Source organism: Equus przewalskii, chromosome 6 (assembly GCF_037783145.1).
Source record: "Equus przewalskii isolate Varuska chromosome 6, EquPr2, whole genome shotgun sequence".
NCBI lineage: Eukaryota > Metazoa > Chordata > Mammalia > Perissodactyla > Equidae > Equus > Equus przewalskii.
Window position 1 is genome coordinate 749,758 of NC_091836.1, and position 26,434 is coordinate 776,191.

Genomic DNA, 26,434 nt, shown 5'->3' on the forward strand with positions numbered 1-26,434 from the left:
TTATCTATATGCTATGTATCTGATAACATAGCTAACTTGTATTCATTATGTATATAATCCGTGTCTAATAATTTGTATCTAATATATCTCCAATAATGTAATCCTGTATTTTACCTGCAAGCCCTAATCTATAACGCTGCTGCTCATGACACTGGACTAGAGGCGGCTTAGAGAGGAGCTGGAAAACTCACTGTGATATTGTTATGGCTGAATGGCGCCTCCCAAAAAATTATGTTGAAGTCCTAGCCCCCGGGACCCCGTGAGTGTGACTTTATCTGGAAACAGGGCCGGGCCAAGAATCCCAAGCTGTCGTCCTGTCAGCACTTCGTCTGAGACGCGCTGGTCCCGTGGCGGGACAGCCTCTGTGGACGGCGCCCGCTCATCAGCCCCTGAAGAAATAACCTCGCCAAAGGCGACCCAGTGGTCACTGAGGTGTGCGGCTCGACAGGTCTCGGTTCTCAGGAAGGAATGTCTTGCGTAAAAAGGAAAACCCAGCTCCGTTTGCCCAAATCAGAACTGGAATGCCAGGAGACGGTGGAGGGAGAACGACGGGCTGGGCTGATGGCGGGAGCAGGTGCCGGGAGGGGCCACCCGGCCCTGGGTGCTCATCTCCTCCTGCCGCGGCCCACGGCCCGAGGGACGTCCTGCCCAGCACACGGAGGCTCTGGAGGGAACTCGGCCTGCTCTGGGGGGTGGTCTTCCTTTCCTCCGTTCCTGCGCCAGCGGTGAGCCCACACTGGGTGCGGCTCCGAGCACCCCAGGGAGCAGGTGGACCCTGCCCTGGCCTCTTCCAGCAATGATGGTGGCGATGCAATTAATCTGTGTCCATGGGCCTCCCCGGGGGTGATTCTGTTCCCCTGGGACACTGGGTCATGTCTGGGGACATCTGTAGTTGTCACAACGGGGGCATCGAGTGGGTGGGGCCAGGGATGCTGCTCAACCCCCCACAGTGCCCAGGACGGCCCCACAGAGAGTGACCCGCCCGATGTCAGCAGTGCTGAGAGGGAGACCCCGCTCTGCGGGGTTAAAGCCGGTCAGGCCACGAAGGGGTCAGCGCAGCCATCAACGGCCCCGAAGGCCAAGTTAGGACCTGGGCGCCCGGGACAGCTGGTAAAATTAACTTTTCCCCATCCTCCAGGACGCAACGATGGACGGCGCGCGCGCTCCCCTCCGCAGGGGGTCGGCGTCCCGGGGAGGCGAGCAGGTAGACGAATAACGACGGTACGGCGGGAATCAGCGAGGCAGCGCTGCGGCGACAAGCTCCCTGCGGGTCGGGACTGACCGCTGGCTGGGCTGGACTGAACGGCGCCCCACAATTCACGTCCACTCGGAACGTCAGACGGGGACCTCGCTGGAAGCAGGGTCTCTGCGGACGTCCTCAGCGGAGGCGCGGTTGAGCTGGAGTGGGACGGCCCTCATGCGGTGACGGGCGTCCCTGCAGGAAGCGGAGACACACGGCCACGGAGGAGAAGGCAGGCCACGTGAAGGCCGAGGTGGAGACGGGAGGACGTGTCCCTGAGCCCAGGATCGCCAGGGCCCCGGGAGGGCACAGCCCCGCCCACGCGAGGTCGCAGATTCTGCAGAACCGTGAGCTCATAAACAGCTGTGTTCCGGAGCCACCAGCTTGCCGTTCTCGGTCACAGCGCCACAGGGCACTCCCACGCCAGCCACACCGCACCCGAGTCGGCTCTGTTGGAACCTGGGCTCGCTGACGGGTCCGGGCTCTGGAGCGGGACTCGGTTTCCCGTCCCCGCTGTGCCCTGGACCAGGGGCCTGGCCGCCCTCCGCCTCGGTCCCCTCGTCCGTAAGAGGCCGTGGTCCGCGAGCCCCGTCTGCTGGGCGAAGCCTCTCCCTCCGTCTGAGCTGGCTCGTGGCCCACCCTCAGCAGGAGACGTGGCGGGAAGGAGGCCTGGCAGTGTCCCCGCCGTGCCCTCGGAGCCTGAGTGCCATGTGACAGGTCGAGTGCCAGGTTGGCTCTCCGGGGGCCGGGGGCGCGTGCAGAGGCCGCGGGGCGAGAGCGGCTCGGGGCCCAGACCCGCAGGCCGAGCTGGCTGCGCCGACAGGCTCGGTGGGGCCCCGTCGTGCGGGGACAGCGGGAACACCGCGGCCAACTGTCACACCGCCTGCTCGGGGCTGCGGCGGGCACAGAGCGCACGGTCACGGCGTGCTCCCATGGCTGTCGCCTCCGCGCACACCTGGCTGTCCCCACGGTCACTCACAGGCCCGCCCGGAGGATGGACAGGCGTCCCAGGTCACCGAGACGCACGTGGCCCGAGAAGCTGCCTCCGGGGCCGCAGCCGAGCCGTGAGGTCCACGCTCCGTGTTGGTGGCCCAGGTTCACGGGTTGGGCCTTCCCCGCCCGACAGCCATGCTGTGGCGGCGCCTCACACACCAACACGCAGGCAGCACGCCGCATTCGGGGCCAGTCTTCCTCAGCAAAAAAAAAAAAATCTGCCCCTCTGCTGGAAACGCACCAGAAACGCTTCTCTCCGGACTCGGACGCGCAGTGACGTGGCTCTGTCCTCGTGTGGCCACCGCGCCTCCACTGCCGGACACCGAGGGGCCCGACGGCTCCCACCAGACAGACAGTGCATGGTCACCTCTGTCCCTTGACACGAAGCCGGTGCTGGATGCTGCGGGCCGGTGGCAGAGCTGCTCTCGCGGCACCTGACGGGGCGCCAGTCACAGGTCAGAGGACACCAGTCATACCCCAGCAGCCCGGCCACCCCCAGCCACCCTGCCGGGCACCAGAGCGGAGGACGCTCGCGGTCGTCCTGGTTAACGTGAGACGGCGACACGGGCAGCGAGACGGCTCCCGGACGTGAACCACAGCGAGGTGACAACGGGGGCGCACCCCGGGGTGCCTGTCCTCCCCCAGCACGGCCTCCCCCTGTCAGGCCAGCGGTCACAGTCCACCCCGGGAGCAGGGGGCCGCACGGCCTGGGGACACCAGGGACCCCGGGGCGCCACTCGCACATCTGAGGTGACGGAGGCGCGCCGGAAAGCAAGTGGGTGGTGCGTGGCCCCGCGTCGGGCAAAAGGGACGTCACAGTGACGACTACGCAAAGAAGCGAGGCCAGGGGACCGTCCGCCCGGGAGGGCACACGCCGCCACTCCGCGCCTCAAGCTTGGCCGGCCCTCGGCCGGAAGCGCCTCCCTCACGGGCACCGCGGGAATCTCGAAGGTTCTGGAAGGCTCTCGAAGGTTCTCTCGGCGTCCTCGCCAGGCCGCGCGGGTCCGACTAGAGGGGGAGGCAGGAGGCAGAGGGCGCCGGAAGGCGGGGGTGCGGGGAGCTGGGCCGGGTGCCTCGAGGGCGCGCGCAGCCCGCCGTCAGGCCAGCAGTCAGTCCGTCCGTCAGTCTGTGCCCACCCGTCTCAGGTCCGCCCGCCAGCCAGTCAGTCAGTCAGTCAGTTAGTCTGCGCCCGCCCGCCCGTCAGTCGGCCCGTCAGTCGGCGCCAAGTTGCGCCCGCTCGCCCGCCCGTCGGTCAGTCAGTCAGTCTGCGCCCGCCCATCAGTCCGCCCGTCAGTCTGCGCCTGCCTGCCCGCCCGCCCTTCAGTCGTAAGTCAGTCAGTCTGCGCCCGCCCGCTCGCCCGTCGGTCAGTCAGTCAGTCTGCGCCCGCCCGCCCGCCCGCCAGTCAGTAAGTCAGACAGTCTGCGCCCGCCCGCTCGCCCGTCGGTCAGTCAGTCAGTCTGCGCCCGCCCGCCCGCCCGCCCCAGTCAGTAAGTCAGACAGTCTGCGCCCGCCCGCCTTGCGCCCGCCCGTCAGTCAGTCGGCCTAGCGCGCGGCCGGGCGGAAGGGGCGGAGCCTCGGTGCGGGCGCGGGAGCCCATTGGTTGGCGGCAGGGGCGGGGCCTGGCGGCGCTGAGAGGCTGGCCCCGCCCCCGGCCCGCGGGGAGCGGCGGCGGCGGCGGCGGCGGCGGCGGCGTTGGTGGTGGAGGCGGTGAGCGCGAGCGCGGGCGCGGGCGCGGGCGGCTGGGGCCGCGCGGGTGTGGCCGCCGTTGGGCTGCCGCGGCCTCCTCGCCCTCCGCGCCGGGCTCGGGGACGCCGCGCCTGGAGGCCGGGCGCCCGGTGAGCCCGGCGGGCTGCGCCCCTCGCGTCGGCCAGGCCGGGGTTGCGGCGGCGGCGGGCGGGGGAGGGGCGGACCCCGGGAGAGGCGCCGCCGGGGCGCTGGAGGGAGCCCCGCCTCTGGGCCGGAGCTCGGTCTCTGCGGCCTGCACCCCCCCTCTGCTGCCTGCACCCCCCCTCTGCTGCCTGCACCCCCTCTTCTGCTGCCTGCACCCCATCTCAGCTGATTGAACCCCCTCTCTGCTGCTTGCACGCCCTCCTTTACTGCCTGCACCCCCTCTCTGCTGCCAGAACTCCCTCTCTACTGCCTGAACCCCTTCTTCTGTCTGCACCCCCTCTTTGCTGCCTGCAGCCCCTCCTTTAGTTCCTGCACCCCCTCTCTGCTGCCTGCACCCCCTCTTCTGCCTGCATCCCCTCTCTGCTGCCGGAACCCCCTCTCTACTGCCTGAACCCCCTCTTCTGTCTGCACCCCCTCTTTGCTGCCTGCACCCCCTCTGCTGCCTGCACCCCCCTCTCTGCTGCCTGAACCCCCACTCTGCTGCGTGAACCCCCACTCTGCTGCCTGAACCCCCTGCTCTGCGACTGAACCCCCCTGAGCTGCTGTGGTGGACCCCCTTTGCACAATGGAACCCCTCCACCTCCTCTGGGTTCCTGCTGACAGCCCGCCTGTCCTCCCCGTCGCCGTGGGGACGGTCGCTCTGCAGCTGGCCCGGCCTTTCCGGGCCACGCGGATGAGAGAGCAGCCGGCGTCCTGTCCTCGGTCTCATGTCTCTGCACGGGGTCGACTGCTCCCTCCGTAAGCGCCCGTGGTTTCAAATGCCTCTCGTGCCGAGGCGGGAGGCAGGCCCTCAGCACGGAGACGATTTATTCGGGAGCCTTTTAAAAATCATCTAGGCAGAACCTTTGGGAAGGCACGTGGCTGTATCTTACTTATGACAAAAACCCAGGCGCCTCCCGAGGCCCCACGGCCCGTGGTTCCCTTTTGGCCTTGAGCATCGGCGCGAGGTGACGGAGTTGGCCTGGCTCCTCAGCCGGCCGAGCCCGCTCACCTCCGGCTCACCTCCCGCCTCGCCGGCTGTGTCTGCGCTCCACGCCAGCAGACGGTGCTCTCAGCCGCCGTGCAAATGTCGTTGCAGGGCACCACGCGCCAGACCTTCGAGTACTTTGTTTGTGCCAAATCGTCCCCTCTTGCCACATGAGTGTAAATCATGACGGATGCCAAGTATGTCCTCTGCAGATGGAAAAAGCGATTATGGCCCGCGAAGGTGACAGCCATTATTCTATAATTTCAGGAATTAGAAAGGACTTTCGGGTGACAAGTAAAATCTTTATCAGGAGGTACCTAGGCGTCGCTCCGGTGAAATAATTGAGCCTGAACAGTCAGTGTCCGGATCTGTTGGCACCGATTCTCGTTCCCCGTTTATTGGGGTTTTGGTCGAGTGCTTACAAGGTTACGCTTCCAGAAGTGTCTTTTTTTTCACACTGGGGAAAAAAAAAAAAGATTCCCAGTCAGCTATAAAAAGGCATGTAAGGCTGCGACTCCAGGAACTCTGGCAAGGAGCCCTGTGATGGTAAATAAATAGTGCGAGCCTGTCGGGGGAGACTTTCCAGCAAGCGGCGGGGTAGCAAGAAGGCCGAGCCGCGAGGCACAACCCGGGTCCCCCTGTGGGTCTGCCACTCACCTCTTGTGCCTCAGTTTCCCCACCTGCAAATAGCAGGGGTTAGACAGACTGACTACCTCTCAAGTCCTGTGGTTGGAAACTTTATCAATGAGCTGCTACATTTGTGTCATTATGTTGCCGCTGCTGCTTACTTTGTGTCAGCTGTTTGTTGTATCTTAATAAAAGGATCTTTTTTTTTTTTTTTTTCTTTTTAAACATAGGTTTTGGCCAGACCCGAGGCTTCAACAAAAAATAAGAGAAAGAAGGAATTTTTTCTAAATGTTGAAATAATCTCCCTAGACAAAAAGTTAAGTGTTGTGTTTTTGCGATATGGATCTCTATTTTTCTGTATGGGATTTCTGATACCGCACCCCCAACCCCCCCCCCCAAAAAAGATGCAGTCCACTCTTAGGGGCTTATTCACTCTTTAGTTATTGTAACAGTGCATGTAATCGCTGGAAGAGGAAAACAGCTGACTTTATTTTATGTGAATTTGGAAATCAAAGATTTGTACGAGGCATTCTGTGTGATCTCCAGAGAGATCGGTACAAAAATGGAACGAATATAATTTACACACAAGGTAAACTCCCATTGGGGTTCACATAGGGATATTTCCTTGCCACAGCTTTATCAGTGCGTCTTTTTTTTTTTTTCAGAAACTTGTGTGACAGGCCTATCAGTTTGGAAATATTTAATGTTTGAGCCTGTCAGTCTAATAAACTATGGTTTGGCTTTCAAAAGGCAAACACGCGACTCTGGGGCAGCGCATTGCTGCTCTGCTCTCGATTGTCCGGTGGTGGACGGACATCAGATCATCTAGAAGGATTAAAATGCCCGGATCGTGTATGCTGATGGTCTCGGGACGTGCAGTGGGAGAATTCCCAATTCTAAACAGACCCTCAAACGCACTCAGCTCCAGCCGCAGGTTCCCCGGGCGCCCGCCCTGCTCTTCAGAGCTGCCTCCTGAGCTCGCTTAGTCCCCAGCTCACACTCTCCCCGCGGCTGGCGAGGTAATTGAATACTCGAGTTTAAAAGGGAAGCCGATCCTTTTAAACCAAAACACACCTGCTGGGCTGTAAACAGCTTTTAGTGACATTATCATCCACTCTGAAAATCTAACAAAGCAGTCATTTGTGCAGTTGAAAGTGGGATGTGTCTCGTAAAAGTCACAATTTGAATTCGTTTTTTGCTCTTAAATCCGGCCAACCTTTTCTGTCTTAAAAGAGAAAAAGAAAAAAAAAATCCCATTCACCAGGGTCCTTGCTGCCTCTCACCTCAGGCACATGAATTCCTAGTTGGCTGTGACTTCTGGTTTAAGTGGGAGGTTGAGAAGGAAGAAAACGAATCTGATTCTTTTGTCATCTAAAGAAAAACATGTTTGAAAATGTCTCCGTGGCCTTGGCTGGTGGCGTGTAACGGTCGTTTTGTCCCTGCAGAATTCGGGTGAAAAGCACGCGAGTCAAGATCCTGAAGAAGTTTCACATTGAAGACATCGCCAGCTCATTAGGTAAGAGTGTGTTTCTGAGGCACCATCAGGTTTTAACAGAGTAAGAGACGGTTTGGGAAGAGGTGAGGCTCGGCTCTCCAGGTAAAGATTGACCCTGCTCGTCGTTCTTCCCTTCGTACAAGGGGACGTGAATTCCCTGAGCTGAAGGAGGGGGAAGAAAGTGGATCTACATCCTTAAACCTTTCTAGAATTTGCTCCTAGAACCCATCCCGTTCTTGACTCCCAGAATGGCCAGCGGTGAGCGTTGAGGTCTGCTGGTCACCCCCGTCCGTGGCCTCCAGGGTGCACAAGACACCCCGAGGAGAGGGAGAAAGACTTTTCCTTTTTGTTTTTCCGCTCATCCCCTAGTAAGACTGTGAACGGTTGCTGGCCTGGTCTCTGCCCAAGGTTTGAGAAGCCGTTGGTCTCGTATTTAAATTCCATAGCTGAGCCCCGGGGAGAAAGAACCGTGTGACCGGCGGCAGCCTTGCTGGCCACCCATTGTCTGCGGGACTGTCGTCGGTGGGGGTGAGGCCGGTCGGAAATGGACCTCTGTGACCCCGTCCCCCCGCCTTTGCATTTCATAGGTGAGAGACCTTGAGCGCTGGGGGCCCGATCACGCACGCACACAGCACTAGGAGACGGCAGTCGCCTGCTTGCCCAGTCGCAGATCTGCAAGCCCCAAAGTAAAAATGCCTTTTCTCTCCTCAAAGTGGGAGTGCTTCTCCCACAAGCAAAGAACCGTTGGTCTCGTGAAAAGATCGGCCAGAGTTCCTTCCGATGGCGTTCATAAAATAGGGCCTATTTTCTTAGGTCTTTGGGAAAACAGCCATTGTTCGAAGCAGGGGCCGCCCGTGCGTGTACCCTAGGTGGTGTCGACCGTCACCCCTTGGACGCCATCGTCATTGTTCGCTCAGATCGCGTCGGTGGGGCCAATTCTCTGTGGGTGCCTTTAATATTAAACAGGGGAAAATAACTGTGCTGATTGAGGTATTGTGCCCGCTGAGTTGTGATATTGCATCCATCATCTTGTTCAAATAAACGGCGCCATATCTGTGTGTCGGGGGCTGGGGGGTTGGTGTGTGTGGGGGGGTGGGGCGTCAGGCTGAAACCTCCAGGCCCGTGATGCTCTTCTCTGGCTTTGAAATGCCCTTGCAAAGAAGTATGGAAAACGTACCAGCCCACAATGAGTCCTTTTCATCGGCTGTTCCTCACCCCCCACCCCCAGCCCGGAATACATTGCCGGCAGAGTCCTTTATTTCGTTGGCATGGGTTTTTATTGACCCTGATTGAATTTGAAATTGTGAGGCCGGGAGAGGATTTGCGAAACATCTGAATGCATTATGCGGGCGGTATTGTTTTGAAACCTGGAGGAATTTGGGTTGAACCCAATCAGGTTGGGGTCGGTCAGTTTTTTTTTTTTTTTTTTTTTTTGAAAAAAACGGGAGCCCCACAGCCCTGAACCAACAGCTGTTTTGTAACCTTGTCTTTCCTCTTGGGAAGATGTAAGTGATAAGTGTTAGTCCTCCCTTTCGGGATGAAAGCTAGCGATCTAAAGTAGATGGCCAGCGGTGCCCGGGTCCCTGGATGTCACCAGGCTTTGTCTGTCTTCCATCCTCCAGCCTCCCAGCACGAGGTGCCCGCTGAAGCATTGGAGGAGCTGGCCTACCGACGGTCACTGCGAGTGGCTCTGGATGTTTTGAACGAGAGAACAAGTTGTCATCGAGAAAGCTCTTCGAGGGAAGCAAGAACTGTGTCTCCAAGAGAGAAGCCCACGGAACTGGTCTCCTCGCTCTGTGACCCCAGCCCTTCCTCTCTTCTCCACAAAGGCATGTCGGGCAGTTTCGGACCCCACAGGAGGGAACGTGGATGCCAGAGGCTGTCAGGTTCGCCCGCTCATGAAGAGGACCCCAAGTGCCAAGTGGATCCCAAGAAGGGGCTTGGGAAAAGTGAAAGCCCACGAGCCCCGGCCGCCTCCTCAGCCGGAGGTGGTTCTCAGGACGGGCGTGGATCAAGAATACGCCGGGGAGATCCCATGACCCCGAGGAAAAGGGGAAGAAATTCGGCACACAGCCCATGTCAGAATGCACCTTCACTCCCAGAGGGGGATCCTGAAAGAGAGAGCGAGGCCAGGGCAGCCCCGTGCTCGCCCTCGCGGGTCAAGGAGGAGGGTCCGGGGGCTGAAGGGCGAGACCCAGCTCTGCCTGCTGGCGGCCCCGCTCTGCTGCTGGCCCCGGGGTGCCCGCAGGCCCGAGGCTGCCCCTCCAGGCAGCAGTGTCCAGATGGCAGCCAGCGGCCAGGGCCAAGGGGATGCATGACTCTGCGCAGCACCGCCAAGCCCGGCCTGCCGCCGCCCCGGGTCCCCACAGAGGAAGCCGGGAGTCTTCAGCCCCTGGAGGAAGGTAAACGTTCGTGGGTGGAGTGGGAGCCGGAGAGGGTGGCTTGGGTCCTCCCGCGGCCAGATTTGGAGCCAGGCCCGCGAGTGTTTTTAACCAGATCTTAATGAGATCGTTACCAAAGGAGACCCAGCGCAGAGAGTTCCTCATTCCTCCTCGCCTCTCTCCCCCTGGGCTGTAATTACCTCAACTGCTCCCGAGTGTCTCTGTGTCTTTATTTCTGTTTTGAAGCAAAGGGCGGGCGGGGACGGAGCGGGGGGGCCCGTGGCGGAGCGCCGTGGAGCCCTGGCTGGCGATGGGAATCAAGGCGGCCCTGATGCTGCTTTCCTCTGCTCCCCCGGGATTAACGCCTTTATTCTTAAGTGTCGCAGAAGCTAGCATGCACTGCCGTTAAATTGGCAGGAATCTCAAAAGTGATTAACTCACTTAAAAGGCTCCCAACTCAGTGAGACTCGCGGCGTAGACATGTTTGTGTGTGGCTGCGGCCACGCGCTGTGATTTCTCCCGTCCTAACACTGTGGCATCCCCCTCGTGTTTGAAAGGCTGATTCAGAAGTTGTAATGTCTGCATGGTTAGGTGTGTCCGGATGCCCTCGCCCCTCACTTCCCACATCGGTCTCTGCCTTTCTCCTTCCGGGGGGCCACCCCCCAGCGCTGTGGGAGCCTGCCGGGCACCCATCCGCACCCCCTTCCTCGCCATTTTCTGAAGAGAAGGTGGCGGCTCCATGGCCTTGCCCCGTAGTTGCAGCCCGCTCCCTGTCTCTACTGAGCGCTTCGGTCTGTGAGGGAATAAGCCACACGAAAGGAGTCCCCACTCAGAGTCCGGTCCGCTCCCTGTGCCAGGTTGCTGCCCCTCACGCTCGCCTTCCACGTACGACGTGAAAGGCACTCTCTCTCTTTCTCTCTCTTTCATTTTTCTGTTAAATGCACTTTAAGCGAAGCACGCACGCCCTATTGAACGTGGCACTGTGAAAGTCTGTGTAGCACAGATCTTTCCTCCTTGTTGATGGTCACGTATCACGAAATGTTTTTCTCGGCACGAGTCACCCAGGCGATGACAGTGAAAGTGTAATCTGACGTTATTGGCAGACCGTCCATCCTCTGAAGAGTCCGTGCAGTTTAATTCCGTTAATTCCATCCTGGAGGAAGATGAGGAAGACGAGGAGCCCCCGAGAATCCTCCTCTACCACGGTAAGACGCGAGGGGGACCCAGGGTGCGCTCAGGCGTGGAAGGAACTGGTGCCGGCGTTCCGAGACCATTGCTGGCATCTCAGCTAAAGGCCTCTTGCTGTTTGATTTTTCTCCTGCTGAGCCGAGGCCTTAGAAAGTGCCGTGGTTTTGGTCCTCTGTCTTAAGAACGACCTCACAAAGGGAAGAGGGCTTTCCCCGGGAAGAGACGGCCCTGCCCTCCCTGTAAGCACACCGCTCCCTCCCTCCATTTGTCCTCCTGTCCCTTGGTGGGAACGCAGGACGGCGAGGGGCACAGACGGGTGCTGTCGCCATCGTTTGGGTGTGGCCCGGTGCTGGGGCCTGCCGCAGCCTCACTGGCCTTTGCAAGTCGGTCCAGACAGGCGGGATCTACAACCCGAGGGAGCCCGCCCCCTCTCCCGCCACGTACCGTCTGCACCAGAGCAAGACACGTATGTAAGAGCCGCTGACGTCTGTGGAGAAGGATCAGGAACAGAGACCCGCAGATGCCGAACCAGCAACCAACAGAAAGTCAGTTTCTTCCTGAAGCGAGGGACTCAGAACCAGTTACGTCTTTCAACTCGCCCCTTCACCTTTCATCCGACATAGTCGAGTCTTTTTTTTTTTTTAAAGCTTTTTATTTTGAAATGATGATAGATTCACAGGATGTTGCAAAAACAGTGCAGAGAAGTCTGGGCGGCCTCTCCCTCAGCCTCCCCGACAGCAACATCCTGCAGGTCCAGGAAGCCGACCTGGGTGCAGCGTGTGGGGCCCCCCATGCCACGCGCACACGCTCTCGGTCCACAGCTCGCTCCTCCTCCAAGATGCTGAGTGTGTTTCTCTTGCTGTAGCGGTGTCCTTGCAGGTTGCATTTTCATTTTTTGAAGTTAATGATAACTCAGACCTTTTTACACTTTTGCATAGTTTTCTGATGATTCTTAGTGGCTACTAGTTACTATTTACTAGGAGGGGCGGGTGATCGCATACTGAGCCCTCCCCCAGGCATTGAGTATCTAGATTGTTCCACGCCTGGGGGGCTACACTGCACCTGGCGTGTGCTTCTGGGAAATAACTCTGTAGGGTCGGCTCCCCAGAGGGAGCTTACCGGGCCACAGAGGAGGGGCACCGTGCCTTCTTCCAAAAGGGCATTTCTGATTTTGCCACCACCAGCCGGGGTCAGGTCACCACAGCCCAGAAAAACCTGGGCGTTTCCTCTTTTCCCGTTTTTTGGTTCCATTTGGTTTTGCCTGTCCCCATCAGCCTGGACGTCTGTCTGCTGTTTCCCGGCTGGGCCCTGAGCTGGCTGTCGGGGCTGTGGCCCATTGTCCTCATGGGACCCCGTCGGTGCCTCTGGGGTGACAGCCCTCCTTGAGTGGTCCCGTCTTTCACCCCGTGGACCTCTGAGTTGTTAGATGTCGCCCTCCGCAGCTGCCCCTTTCTTCCGCAGGGCGTCAGGACCAGAGGATCTCGGCTCTGTGTGGGGAAGAACGGCCTCTGCTTTCCAGCAGTTTTTGTTACCTGATTTTTTAACATTTCAGTTATTTACTCATTTTGGAGTTTTTTTGGTTGAAAATAGTTACGTTTTCTTCGGACACCATTTTGCAGTTGTCTGTTGATCATGTCGATAATTGCCTTTTTTCTCTCTTAAGACCCTGCTCGCTCGGACAGGGGAGCCCCTTAGCAATTAGGCTCTCCCGTCGGCTCTTGGTTGTGTGGCATGGTCTCCTTTCTGGTTTTGCCCCACATTTTCTAAGAAATGTTTTATTTTGGAATAATCGGAGATTTCCAGAGAAGGCACAGAGGTGGTAGAGTCCCCACCTGCCAGCTTCCCCTCGTGTCACCACATTGTCCCCGCTGAGAAGGCGCGGTGCCTTGCTCCCCGCCGCTCAGCGGCTCGTCATCAGCACTGGGGTTCCGGCTGGGAACCGACCTTGCAGATTCCTCGTGGCCTTTAAGGGAATTAGGTTAACATCAGGTGTAAACAGTCTCGCAGGGCCGGCCCGGTGGTGCAGTGGTTAAGTTCACACATTCCACTTTGGCGGCCCCGGGGTTCACTGGTTCAGATCCCGAGTGCGTACATGGCACCACTTGGCAAGCCATGCTGTGGTAGGCGTCCCACGTATAAAGTAGAGGAAGATGGGCATGGATGTTAGCTCAGGGCCAGTCTTCCTCAAAAAAAAAAAAGAAAAGAAAAAGACAGTATCACGGTGATCGTGTTCTCAAGCTGTTGCACTGGGCGCTGATGTGGATCTGATGTATCTGTTCTTTCTGTTTTTCTCTCTCTAATTCTAGAACCACGCTCGTTTGAAGTAGGAATGCTAGTCTGGCTTAAATACCAAAAATACCCCTTCTGGCCGGCAGTGGTAAGAACAACTCCTCCTTCTAAGCGTGGTCAGTCGGATCCCGTGGGTCTCCCCGCTCGTCCCCAGTTCTCCGCTCTTGGACCGGGCCGGCGCTCTCCCTACGTTGTTATTACTGGAAAAAGCGGTGGGCTTAGCGGCGGCATGTCTGGACACACATTTGCCTGAATAAAGGGAGTTCAGTCATTTTGGCATCCATGAGTGTAAGGTTCATAGGTCAAATCTTTACCAAGCAGGCTCAGAAAAACCCACCTGAACAAAAGGCCTTGTAATTTGCTCATTTTAAATATTGTGCATTTCAGACTTTTCACCCTATTGATTTTTTTGCCTTTGGTGAGGAAGATTGGCCCTGTGCTAACATCTGTGCCAGTCTTCCTCTATTTTGTGTCTGGGGAGCTGCCACAGCGTGGCTCGATGGGCGGTGCTTAGGTCCATGCTGGGGATCTGAACCGTGAACCCTGGGCCACCAAAGCGGAGTGCGCAAACCTGGCCAGTACGCCACTGGGCAGCTCCTGTTGGAGCTTTTTAATTCCTCAGATTCTAGGGTAGGGCCCAGGTGTACATGCAGAAACGGGTATTTGAGAGTCTGTCCCAGGTCCCGGTGTGGTAGGTGAGCTTAAATGCGGCTGAATTCTTGGTTCTGCTCTCTCGTCACCTGGACGGTGCAAACCGTCGATTTATATTTTAGGCAGAGACTCCATCCCTGCTCCTCATGGCCCCCATTTGTGTGTCCCCGCCTGCCCCCCAGACCCTGGCAGAGACAGGGCTCTGCACTTTCAGCCACAATTGTTTGCTTTTAGCGAGAGACGGTAGCATGTAAACCCGAAAGGTGTTTGCGGCCACCCAGGAGCTTTGTCATCTCGAGGGTCTGCTCTCCTCGAGCCAGCGCGGCCTGCTCGCACCCGCTGGCCCGGGTCAGGGGGGATGGAATGGAAGTCTGTGCGCGTTTACTAGTAAAACACGCGCTTAGGGTGGGCCCGGTGGCGCAGTGGTTAAGTGTGCATGTTCCACTTCGGCAGCCCGGGGTTCGCCGGTTTGGATCCTGGGTGTAGACATGGCACCGCTTGGCAAGCCATGCTGTGGCAGGCGTCCCACATAGAAAGTGGAGGAAGATGGGCACGGATGTTAGCTCAGGGCCAGTCTTCCTCAGCAAAAAGAGGAGGATTGGCAGCAGATGTTAGCTCAGGGCTAATCTTCCTCAAAAATAAACAACAAACAAAAAACAACAGCAAAAAAAGAAAGCGTGCTTGGACAAGGGGAGAGGTGCCCTGGGGTTTAGTGTGGGCCCTGGTCGCTCACTGTGGCCCCTCAGGCTCCTCTCAGCTCTAGCCTCCCAGGCAGCGACTGTGTCCCCCTTTCCCGGGCCTTGCAGCCCTCCCCTTGTTCTCACTGGTTCCCTGGAGGCCCCGCTGGGCAACAGGTCACCAGCGGGACAGATTCCTGGGTCAGAGAGTCTGCGGCCAACCTGGCCGCGTGAGACGCTGTCTAAAGGGGGGCTGCCCAAGGAAGGGGGCAGTTTGAGGGTGCGCTGTTGCGCCCGTGTGCCTTCGCTGGTCCCGGCTGTCCTGAGCTCGCCTCTCTCGTCTGCAAAATGGGAACGGCCCTGCCCGCGGAGCCGGGAGAGGGGCCGGACGGTTTGTTAAGGGGCAGCAGGCAGCCGTAGGCACGTGGTTTAAAACGCCAGACCAAACCTGATCCTGCTCGGTTGTGAAACCGCTGCAGGTGGGCCGTGAACAGCTCGGCGGTGTCTGAGTGTCTGACTGTGTCCCCTGCCTCGGTCGCCCCGAGCCGGCGGCGTTCCCGGCCACACACGCCAGTTGCTCAGCGCAACGCCCAACAAGATGACATCAGGAAAGAATCTTAAACCCCACAGCTTCCCCCCAGTGGTTGATGCTTTATTTTCTTGGATTGGCCAACAGGTCAAGAGCGTCAGGCGGAGAGATAAGAAAGCCAGCGTGCTTTTCATCGAAGGGAACATGAACCCAAAGGGGAAAGGGTAAGGCCGGTCTCTGTGCTCCCCGTGGATGACCCCAGCCGCAGGCCTACCCCGGGTGCTGGGTGGGAGGGGCCGGGGAGCAGGGTCCACCTGCCCCCTGGGAGCCGCCCCAGGAAGAGGAATCCAGACACAGGCGGTGTTTAAAGGAGCTGGTCAAACTGTCCAGTTTTCCAGATTTTATTTGCCGGCTTCAAAAGGCGGCCCAGCAAGATGCCCGTCGGACTGGCCCCTGTTCCCACAAACTGTAGCAAAGTGGTCACCACAGGGCCACGGGCCGTGACCTGCGTCTGCCCGAGTGTAGCCGTTCGGCCGGCTGCCCGGTCGCTCTCTCGTGATCCTTAGTCACAGGATGAAAATGCGCTCAAATGCGGCCGCCCGCATCTGGGAGGCAGCGTGCGGGACTGGTCTCCTCCGAGCCTCGGGCACTTGGGTGCTGCCTCTGTCTCCCACCGGTGGCCCGGAGTGTGGCACGAGGACTAGGCCCCTGGGTCTGCCTGTCCTGAGTGGCGGCTGCAGCCGCGTCCCCCTGGGGGCCTTCCCAGACGTCCCCATTGCCTCCAGGGCCTGGCTCCAAGGGGCTTCCTCAGGCCGCTGGGGACAAGAGTCGCCTTCCATACTGAACGGGTGCCGTCAGAGGCGCCGGGGCCCCCTCGTTTTGTCAGAGGGGACCTGTGCGTAGGCCACGAGGTGGCGTCCCTGACGTGAGCCTGCCCGCTCTGCCCCGTCCAGCATCACCGTGTGCCTGAGGAGACTGAAGCACTTCGACTGTAAGGAGAAGCACGCGCTCCTGGTAGGTGCACCGGGCCCTGTGCTTCTGGGAACGGGGCCCTGCGCGCAGCCCGTGGGACCGCGGCTCGTGGGCACGTGTGGCGGCCGTGGGAGTGACAGCAGAGGTCTGCCGGGCTGGCTCCGGCTGTTCCTCTTGTGATCACGGCACTGGGGGTGTCACCTCCACCCTGGGGGTTGCCGGCTCGTCTCCCTGGTTAACAGGTGAGGAAACTGAGGCTTCAGCGTGGAGGACAGTTTGCCCAGGGCCGCAGGATGAGGGGGCGGAGAGCCCGGCACGAGGCCCGCTCCTTCCGGCTCCTCCCGAGGGCGATTGTCCTGTGGCCATCCCGCGGGTCAGGCGTGGCAGACCCTGGCCCCTTGGAACGGGGACGCCACCCCAGCCCGGTGCTGCGAGCATGGTGGGCCTCAGGTGTGCAGGGAGCCCGCGCACGCTCCCAGGTCACGGCACACAGCACCCCACAGAGGATCTGTGTGCTCTTTTGTTGTTTTTTCTTTTTGCTGAGGAAGATTAGCCCTCAGCTAACATCTGCTGCCAATCCTTCTCTTTTTGCTGAGGAAGACTGGCCCTGAGCTAACATCCATGCCTATCTTCCTCTACTTTCTATGTGGGACGCCTGCCACAGCATGGCTTGCCAAGTGGTGCCATGTCCTCACCCGGGATCTGAACCGGTGAACCCCAGGCCGCTGAAGCAGAACATGTGCACTTAACTACTGCACCACCGGGCTGGCACCCTGTGTGCTCTTTAGTGGCCGTCGACCCCGATTCTGTAATCAGCTTGTCATACCCTGAGCGCGCCAGCCACCAGTAGCTGGTCCTTTCAAAACAGACCCACCCAGCCAGGCAGGAGGGCCCGTCAGGCTCCAGCCGGTGTAGGAGTTTCCACGCCGGTCAGTGGGGCTCCCGGGTCTGTGTCACGGCGCTGCCTTCCCATCTGGGAAGCTGTCTGCTTGCGCTGTGAGTGGGATTGGGGGCTGGAGGCCGTCCGGGGAGCTTTCCGCTGACCGGCTGTGCTGTTTCTCCGAGGGCAGCCAGCCACGGGCTCCAGGTGTGGGCAGGGCTGGCACCCGAACTGGACCCCAGCCTCAGCCACGCGTGTCTCCACGACGTGAGCCTCGCTGCCCCGTCCATCTTGTCTGCTTGAGCTTGTTCACGGCAACTTCTAACCCACAACCAGCGCCGGGTGCCAGGTCCCCGCCAGAATGCCGGTCAGCGGGCTGGCTCTGGATGAGGGCTGGTGGGCGTTGGGACAGGCTGCCACGCACCCCGAGGTGCAGACCCCCGAGCACGTGAAGCTGACAGCCCAACCTCCCGGGGCCGGGAGCATCACCCTCACTCTCCTCGGTGCCCTTTGCCCTCTTGGGGATCCAGTAGCTTCCCCAGAGCGGAGGGCTGGGCAGAAAGGCGAGCAGGACTCCTGCCTCAAGGCCGGCTTGCCTTATACACGTGAAGAACGTGATTTAGCGTAATGTGGCCTGGGTCACGAGTAGATGGGGCGCGGGTCTCACATGATCCAGATGCCTGGCGGGGATCCCCTGGCCGTCCTCCCGTCCTCCGAGAAAAGTCAGTCCAGACACCCCCTCGAGGTGGGATGCAGAGGGGTGACCGAGGGCTGGTCCATCCGAGGGCATGGGCGTTGCCTCCCAGGAGGCTGTTCTGCCTCTGCTGGGCCCGTGGATGGACTGGCTCTTGCGTCCTTGGCGGCCCTTGTGTGACCGTCACGTCTGCAGCATCTGCGGGGCCCCCACGTGTCTCCTTCCCTGACGGGCCCCGCAGGCTGCTGTCCCCGGTGCGGGTCCGCGAGCCTGGCCGAGGCCCCGAGCCCCCCTCAGAGCTGCCCACTCTGCTCCCGTCCCACGCCTGTGGCGACTGTGGGACGAGAGCCCTGCCAAGGTGGCAGTAAGGCAGGAAGCAGGTGTCACTCTGCCCTCAGGCCTCTGGTTCCCGGGAGCTCATGGTTCCAGCTCAGGGGTCCTCACCAGGGTCTTGTTCTCGGCCTGTGGTGAGCACCGGGAGGCCGGGTGGGTCCTGCTGCCAGTGGCCAGTGTCCCCACCTCCCGGCCGACCCTGCCTCTTTCTAAGTGACAGGCACGAAGACGTGTCTCGAAGGGTTTCTTGCACACGACTGTTGCTGTCTTTCTGTGGCGGCCCCGAGGCTGCCCTCCGGGGTGTTTCCGGCCTCCTCCGCGTAGGGTCTGCCGCTCTCTCAGCCCAGGCCCGGACCGGGGCCTCAACGTGCGTTTCCCGGTCTGGCCACGGGGGCATCTGCCAGGTCCCCTTTGTGGACAAGGGGGCGTGGGACACAGAGGGAACGTGGGCCGTGTGCCTGGCGGCCTCCCGCTCTCGCCCACCGACCGTGTCTCGTTGCAGAGCGAAGCCAAGGAGGACTTCGACCAGGCCATCGGCTGGTGCGTCTCCCTGATCACCGACTACAGGGTCCGGCTTGGTACGTGGGGCCTGCGGGCCCTCCGACAAGGGGCCGGGTGGGGACACAGCGTGGGGCTCCTCTAAGGACCCTGAGGCCTAGGGCAGAGCGCAGGCCCGTTCCTGGTGGCAATCGGGCTGGCCCGGGCTGCCTTCTCCCCGACGGGCTGGTGGGCGGGTGCCGGGAGGAGGCCGGGGCGCGGGGAGAAGCAGGAGACGGGGTTCCCTGTGACTCGGGTGGTTTCCCGCCAGCCCGGGCCTGGCTGCTGAGAACCATAAGCCGTCGCGTTGTTAGTAAAAACGCCCTGGGGACCGCGGCCGCGCTGACCCGCTGTTCCGCGTCCCGCCTGCCCTCCCTGGGGAGGGGTCTGCCTGGGCGTGGACTGAGCCCGCGGGAACTTCCCGGCGTCTCCCCTGCGTGTCAACACGGCTCTCCCCCGCCCCTCTGCAGGCTGCGGTTCTTTCGCCGGCTCTTTCCTGGAATATTATGCAGCTGATATAAGTAAGTCCCCCGGCGCCTCTTTAAGGCGTGACCCACCCTTTAGTCCTTTAGGAGCCCCCGCCCTCTGTGTCTGAGGCTCAGGGGCAGTTGTGTGGGGGGAAGCAGTGCTATGGCCCGAGCCTGTTCCCAGATCACAAACCCCGGCTGTGCCACCTGCCCCCAGTGCCCACCGGGCACCCGCAGGTCTCCTCCCCCTGCCATGGGAGCCGGGACCACGTCCCGCACCCACACGCCCCCCGTCAGTGCCAGCGGCGACATGCACCAAGGACTTTAGACTGTCGCCTGGACGCTGGCACGTCTGAGTGGCGGCACCTTCCATCTGCCTGCTGTGTGGCTCCTGTCTTCGGTTGGCCGACAGTCACTCGGTGCCCTCTTCCTCCTCTGGTCCTCACAGAGTGGCCAGGGATGACTCGGGCCGGGTGGAGGCCGTCCTCCGCCCCGTCGGCTCACACGTGGCTGCAGGACAGTCGGGGAGAGGGCGGAGGGATCCCATCAGGAAGGGCCCTGTAGGAACGGGGCCGTCCTGCTCAAGGGGCTTATCTCGGACCTCAGGGCACCCCGCCCTGCCTGCATCCTGGGGGCCTGGGGCCTGCTCCCCACAGCCCCAGACTCCGTGTGATTGCTGAGGGCGTCACGGCGAGTGAGGGGGCTGCAGGGGCCCACTGGCCGGGCCAGCAGTCCCATGGACGTGGCTTCCTCCTCAGGTTACCCCGTCCGCAAGTCCATCCAGCAGGACGTCCTGGGGACCAGGTTCCCTCAGCTGAGCAAAGGGCACGAGGAGGAGCCTGCGGCAGGGAGCCCCCAGGGCAGGCGGCCGCCATGCAGGAAAGTCCTGCCCGACCGGTCGCGGGCCGCCCGGGACCGTGCCAACCAGAAGCTGGTGGAGTACATCGTGAAGGCGCGGGGCGCCGAGAGCCACCTGCGGGCCATCCTGAGGGACAGGAAGCCGTCCAGGTGGCTGCAGACATTCCTGAACTCGGGGCAGTACATGACGTGCATGGAGACGTACCTGGAGGACGAGGAGCAGCTGGACCTGGTGGTGAAGTACCTGCAGGGGCTCTTCCAGGAGACGGGCAGCAGGATGCTGGCGCGCATCAACGGCGACCGGATCCGCTTCATCCTGGACGTCCTCCTGCCCGAGGCGAGTGGCCGGCCGGGGCGGTTCTGTGCAGCGAGGGTGGGGATCTGCGGTGAGGGCTCAGGAACCGGGCGGCTTGGGGCTGGGACGTCGGTGAGCGTGGAGCCCAGCCACCCTGTGGGTTTGAATCTCCTCGCCATCGTGGGGGGACGAGAGCTGCGTGCTGCACCCGTGTGCTCACGTGGGACCCGTTCCGGAATATAGGTTACTGGGGAAAGGGAGTGCACACCTTGTCAGTGCGCTTCAGCTGGGGCTCGGGTTGGGCGAGGAGCCACCATGACCCCTCCAGTTGTCTTGGAGTTCAGAGCGGGAACTGCCGGGCATCTGTGCGCACGCTGGAAGGACATGGTCAAGGTCAAGAACTGTGAGCTTTATCATTGTGTTAGGTTTCAAATACGTACAAAAATAAAACAGCATCGTGATCCCTTCTGTGCCTGTTCCTCAGCTGGAACAGTGACCTCATGCCCTTTGTCCCTCCAGTCCACTCCCCTGGATTATTCTGGGGTGGGGGGGACTCACATATTTTTTCTTTTTTGAGGAAGATTAGCCCTGAGCTAACATCTGCTGCCAATCCTTCTCTTTTTGCTGAGGAAGACTGGCCCTGAGCTCACATGTGTGCCCATTCTCCTCTACTTTATATGTGGGATGCCTACCACAGCATGGTGTGCCAAGCGGTGCCATGTCCGCACCCAGGATCTGAACGGGCGAACCCCGGGCCGCCGAAGCAGAACATGTGCACTTAACCACTGTGCCACCGGGCCGGCCCCCCAAATATTTTTTATGCATAAATACTTCAGTGTTTCTCTCTAGAACAGGTGGTCCTGCCCCCAGGAGACACTGGGCCACGTCTGGGCACATCTGCAGGTGTCACACTGGGGGTGCTCCTGGCATCGAGAGGGTGGGGCTGTGGATGCTGCTCAACCCCCCAGAGCACCCAGGACGGCCCCCCAGAGAGTGACCTGATGTCACAGTGCCAAGGGGGACCCTGCTGTAAACCATAAGGACTCTGAAAATATTTTGGGGGGCTGGCCTGGTGGCGCAGTGGTTAAGTGTGCACGTTCTGCTTTGGCAGCCCAGGCTTTGCCAGTTCGGATCCCGGCTGCGGACGTGGCACCGCTCGGCAAGCCGTGCTGTGGTAGGCGTCCCACATATGAAGTAGAGGAAGATGGGCACGGATGTGAGCTCAGGGCCAGGATTCCTCAGCAAAAAGAGGAGGATTGGCAGCAGTTAGCTCAGGGCTAATATTCCTCAAAAAAAAAATATATATATTTTTTGACGTAACCACAATACTATCATTCCATCTAAGAAAACAAATGATGATTCCTTGATGTTAGACGTCTATTGCGTATTTAAATCACCACGATGGTACTTCTGCTTATTTGTGTTTTTACAGTAAACTTAGGTTTCCGCACCGCAGTAGTTGGTCGCGGTTCCGCTTTTCCTTCTCTGCTCCTAGTGACATGACCTCTTGTCTCTAGTCCCGAAGATGACGTTACTGACGTGATTCAGAAACTTGCCTACGAGCAGGGATTTCTCGGATTCCGTGGGTGTTTTTCGAGCCGTACACGGGGAAGTGTCTGCAGGCCGATGCGTGTGGAACTGACCGCGGCTCCCCGCTCTGCCCCTTGCAGGCCATCATCTGTGCGATTTCCGCCGTGGACGCAGTGGACTACAAGACGGCCGAGGAGAAGTACATAAAGGGACCCTCGCTCAGCTACCGGTAAGCCGCTCGGGGCGACCTTCCCAGACCATTCTGCGGTTTCTCTTCAAAGCCTTGTATTTCCACACCCGCTGGTGCCGTGACCCGATGCACCGGTCCAGACGCCTGCTTGGTACAAGAATCGTGTGAACTTGAGAACGTGCGTTAGCCAGGAATCGCCAGGCAGACCCGCAGCAGCCAGCAGTGAGCGTGCCTGTCCTCCAGCCAGTTTGGGCAGTGGGCCCGGGGTCCCCGAGCCGGTCACAGCGGGCAGAGCTGGACGCCAGCCCAGGCCCCGCGTGGCCAGCCTGCGGGAGCTGCCCGGGGCTGGCGGGTGGACGCGTGCTCGGGCCTGCTGTGCCTAATCTCTTTGGCACGGGCTCCTGTTTGCATTGCTTTTTCCCCCTCTCGCTCCACCGCCGTGGCTGTTTGAGAAAATGCAGCCAGATTAAGCGGCCGCAGTCGCCCTGACGGTTCCTAGTTGGTCGGAAGAATGCCGTGATCAAGATGTCTCCCTCACTTCCGTGTGTTTAGCCACCGTTGGGTTTTTGGCCCCCGGAGCCCCTAATCCCGACTCTGGGCGCACTGCCAGGCCTCGCTGCGGACGGCGGGGCCCGCGTGGCACTGACAGGCTGAGGACTCAACTAGAGTCACGGGCCAGGGTCTCCGTCCAGGCCGAGCGGGCACTCCGTCCCGGGACGCCTGACAGTACAGACTCCTGGCTCCCGGGAGGCCCGCATCCTTCCCGGGTGGGCCCCCCCGGCTTCCCGGGGGGCCAGAGGCCGCCGACCTGTGCAGTGGACGGGAGGCCTCCTGTACACCCGTCTGTCCGCGGGGGAGTCCGTTCGGCTCTGGACGCAGGAGTTTAACGCAGCTGAGCTGACGGGACACGAAGGGGCCCTGGAGGCAGAGGCCTGGCGCGTCTGTGCGGGAGCTCAGCGCTCAGCCCCGGTGCCCTCGCTAGACCCGCAGCGAACGGTGGTCCCGGGAGGCTGAGGTCGGAGCTGGCCACCTTTGCTCTCGCTGGCCTTTTCCTCCGTCCCGTCCCAGCAGCCACCCGTTCTGCTCCGGTGACGGCGTCTCTGCGTCTTCGTGGTTTTCCTTTGAAGGAGCTGCCGTTCCCAGTTGCCGGTGTCACAAAGCGTTCCGAGTCCTCCGCAGCCTCGCGGGCCGTGAACGTCTCAGATGCCCCGTAGAAAGCGCGTTCGGGAGGCTGGCAGAGAAGCGGGTTGGGGTGGACACACAGGCCACCGGCTCATTCCCCGGGGGTCGTGGGCTGAGTGACGTGATGAGTGAGCGGCGGCCGTTTCTGCCCTTGGCCCCGGTTCTGGGCGCACAGTCGGTCCATTGCGGGATTGTTCGCCCCGACGGTGGGAGCCACTGGTTCTCGTCCCTCTTGTCCCTCCTGTGGTTGTGCGCAAACCCGGCTTTATTTAAGCCCCAGCCGTGTGGTTGTGCTGGAAGCCGTCTTCGCGCTGCTTCCATCGTGGTCGTTCTCAAGGCAACCTGTGTTTCTTCTTCCCTTTTTTTTTTTTTTTTAAGATTTTATTTTTTTCCTTTTTCTCCCCAAAGCCCCCCCGGTGCATAGTTGTATATTCTTCGTTGTGGGTCCTTCTAGTTGTGGCATGTGGGACGCTGCCTCAGCGTGGCCTGATGAGCAGTGCCATGTCCCCGCCCAGGATTCGAACCAACGAAACCCTGGGCCGCCTGCAGCGGAGCGCGCGAACTTAACCACGTCGGCCACAGGGACCAGGCCCTGTGTTTCTTCTTTTGAGCCGGCCGCTCGCCGTGTCTCGCCGATCATCCGCTACTTCCCGGGTCACCTTCAGGATCGATGTTTCCTGCTCATCTCTGCCCTGAGAGGGGTGGCGAACCAAGGAATTGTTAAGATAATTTTTTTTCTTGACAGGCAAATCGCTTAAGGACAGTTTGATATTGCATATTCCTTTGTAAAAAAAAAAATTATTTTTTCAATTGTGGTAAAATATCGGTAACATAAAATTGACCGTTGTCACCATTTTTCAGTGCACAGCCCAGGCATGAAGCACGGTCCCACTGTCGCGCAGCCATCCCCACCGTCCGTCTCCAGGACCGTCCTTCCTCCCAGGCTGAAGCTCTGTCCCTATCGAACGCCAACTCCCCTGTTTCATGCCCTTTGAACCCGGATTAATTACTAAAATGAAGTTATCCGCTTTTATCTCCCGAAGGGAAAAACAGATATTCGATAACCAGCTCCTGGAGGAGAGGAGTCGGCGCAGCTGACGCCGGAGGGGCCGCGCCGTGCTGGGTGTCGGGGACCGGGCTGCCGGCCTCGCATCCGTGGTCCCGTTTCCACGGCTCCGGAAAGTCGGTTTCGTGAACACGCCGAGAGCCGGCTCTTTTCCCGGCTCTTTTGGGAGAACATAGTTCCCCGAGGTTTTCAAAAGGACAGAAGTGCCATTTTATTTTATTTTGTATCATTACATGTGACCATATCGTATAGTTTAATATAAGGCACACATTTGCTATTTTGTGTTAAAAAACCTTGTATCTGATATTAAACAGGACATTTAAGGGAGAGTCTGGCGTGAATGTCTAGCTCCAGAAGCATCGCTGTAATTTTCCGGGATTTTTTTCCCCCTCCTTCGCGTGGTTTCTTCTCAGGATAGTTCCCAGGTTTGCAGCTCCCACCCCAGGCGTTTCTGAAGAAAACCAGTGTTTGTAAGAGACGGATGTGAAGACAAGCCGCTCTCACGTTCCAGCATTCCTGTGATTGCTCACGCGGGAGGACGGACGGCGGTCTCTCCGGGGGCCTCATCCTGCTCGTCCTGCGTGGGGGTGAGTCTCAGCCGAGCGGCCGCCACGGACGCCCCGTCCCATGGAGCTTCCTCAGCTGCGTCTGTCCTGGGGCTGAGCGTTGTCACCGCCCAGCCGACCCCTGTGGTCTCAGTCGCCTCCCAGGATTGCTGTGACCATCCCGCGTGCCCACCGCTCCCACTGGGGCAGCCGAGGTCACCGTGCGCGAGGCGAGGCTGTGGAGTCGCAGCGTCCGGGACACGAGCTCGCCGCCTGGGCCCAGCTTTTGCAGAAACGAGGCCGTCGTCGTCGGGAAGCCAGGCTGGCATTCCTGCCCGAGGCACAAAGGCAGGTCCCCTGCTGGTGAGTCACCGAGATGCCCGAGGGTCCCTGGCTCAGCAGCCCGGCCTTTGGGGTCAGCTGTGTGAAGGTCTGTGACTCAGTTTTCTCAGCCAGGCCTTAAACGCGGTCGTGGAAACTCTCTTTCAAGTCAGAGCCGCACGCCACTGAATTATTTATTCTAAGCCAGTGCGAGACCACGTGTGGAAATAAACGTTGGCGAAGTTAATTTTGAGACCCTGCCCCGTGTGACCCCCTGGCTGTGTTGGTGGCCCCACCGTAATGACCGGAATGCTGCGTTTGGGGAGGGCTGAGGCCCCCTCTCCTGCTGGCCCTGGGCCTGACAGCAGCAGCTCAGAGGGGAGTGGAATGAGGGTCTCGTGGACGCGGGGAGAGGCGCATGCCCCGAGAGGCAGGTGTCTGAACGGGAGGCAGCCGCAGAGGCCGTCTCTGGTCTGGTAGAGACCATGACATTTTGGGGATGGTGTCAGGCCACCTGGAACCCCCCGGCGGTCTTCATCTTCACTGACTTTGATCAAATCTAAGAACAGGAAATCCAGGCATGCCTGGCCCTGGTGGTTCTGCCTCTGACCCTCGGGGTTGGCCCTCGGGGTGTCCCATCTGGGGCCCAGGCGTGTGGCCCGAAGCCTCGATGCACCAATCCAGTTGGCAGCTGGCCCTGCTTGGGTCACTCTCCCTTGGACACAGACAGAGGCCCATCCCTGAGGAGGACGGCCCTACCAGCATCGCCAGAGTGGGCCTCGCTTCCTTCCAGAAAAGTCCGACCACGCAATCCTCCGACAGCAACCCTCGAAGTCGGTCGGTAGTGGGAACAGCCTCCGCCTTAGAGACTCGGGATGTTCTCGGGGGCCGTGGGTTAGAAACACCTGCGAGGTTCCCGTGGGAACATTCCGTCATCGTGAAGTATTTTTATATCTGTTCCTTTGCTGATCTTTCCCGTGTTCCTAAGCTTTGGTGGTGGAATTGAACTACTCAGACTGGAATTAAACGTCGTTTTGGAGCCTGGCTTTGCTTTTCTGAACCCCACACGTCGTCTGCACCTCTTGGGCTGCACCATCCCCGAAATGTTGCTTGTCGGAAGGATCCATCCCTGGGAGCTCGAGGGGGTCCCCCGGTCCCGTTCCCACCTCCGCCTGAGCAGAGCAGAATTCTGTCTGTCACACCCGGGGCTGATCAGCAGCGCCCGAGGCCCCCGCCCCGCATCCTGGTCCCGCATCCCGGTCCTGCACCCAGCAGGTGCTCTGGGCTCTCGCTGTGGCATGGTTTTTGTTGATTCTGAGTGTGATTGTCCTAAGGCCACTGTGGGGCGGTCTGTTGACGCTCCAAATTGGTGGCTGGGCAGTAGACGGGGAAGTCAGAGCCAGCTGACCTGACTAGGATGCCAAGTGAGGAAGGTTCTGGAAGGGCCTGAGAGGTGGCCCAGGCCCCCCTGGGGGAGCCAGCCCAGCTCACCTGCTTCTGAAGCTTCCAAGACAGACGTCACCCAGCACAACACTGCCCTCTGCCCTGCCCCAGCCCTCCTGCACCCCATTCTCCACAGCGGCGGCCTCAATCCCCCCACCCCTCTCTCCTGGCGGCGGAGCCTGTGTCCCCCAAG

At 60.1% G+C, this 26,434-nt stretch overlaps 1 protein-coding gene across 34 annotated transcripts; it reads left to right on the forward strand.

The window, feature by feature from the left end:
• Positions 1-1,621: 1,621 nt before the first annotated feature.
• PWWP3A (PWWP domain containing 3A, DNA repair factor) lies at positions 1,622-25,837 on the forward strand. 34 transcript variants are annotated; one of them, XM_070622270.1, is made up of 16 exons: positions 1,655-1,969; positions 5,203-5,331; positions 5,949-6,034; positions 6,469-6,737; positions 7,164-7,234; positions 7,583-7,800; positions 8,836-9,615; positions 10,698-10,799; positions 13,089-13,159; positions 15,076-15,152; positions 15,882-15,942; positions 18,310-18,385; positions 18,815-18,865; positions 19,570-20,006; positions 21,635-21,723; positions 23,910-25,837. In XM_070622270.1, the coding sequence occupies exons 6-16, from the start codon at positions 7,758-7,760 to the stop codon at positions 23,962-23,964; spliced, it is 1,842 nt and encodes a 613-aa protein (XP_070478371.1). In that variant the 5' UTR covers positions 1,655-1,969; positions 5,203-5,331; positions 5,949-6,034; positions 6,469-6,737; positions 7,164-7,234; positions 7,583-7,757; the 3' UTR covers positions 23,965-25,837. The 34 variants fall into 34 exon arrangements, 32 of the variants coding, with proteins under 32 accessions (XP_070478357.1, XP_070478363.1, XP_070478374.1 ...); XM_070622283.1 differs by lacking the exons at positions 1,655-1,969; positions 7,583-7,800 and adding exons at positions 3,885-3,941; positions 7,801-7,899; XM_070622273.1 differs by lacking the exon at positions 7,583-7,800 and having other exon boundaries at positions 1,650-1,969; positions 23,728-25,837.
• Positions 25,838-26,434: the final 597 nt, after the last annotated feature.

Bases quoted from the DNA above. Each gene is read 5' to 3' on its own strand.
- PWWP3A (XM_070622256.1), top strand. From the start codon at position 5,275: ATGACGGATGCCAAGTATGTCCTCTGCAGATGGAAAAAGCGATTATGG. The intron at 9,616-10,697 runs GTAAACGTTCGT...CGTTATTGGCAG, and splicing joins TCTTCAGCCCCTGGAGGAAG to ACCGTCCATCCTCTGAAGAG. The intron at 15,153-15,881 runs GTAAGGCCGGTC...TGCCCCGTCCAG, and splicing joins ATGAACCCAAAGGGGAAAGG to CATCACCGTGTGCCTGAGGA.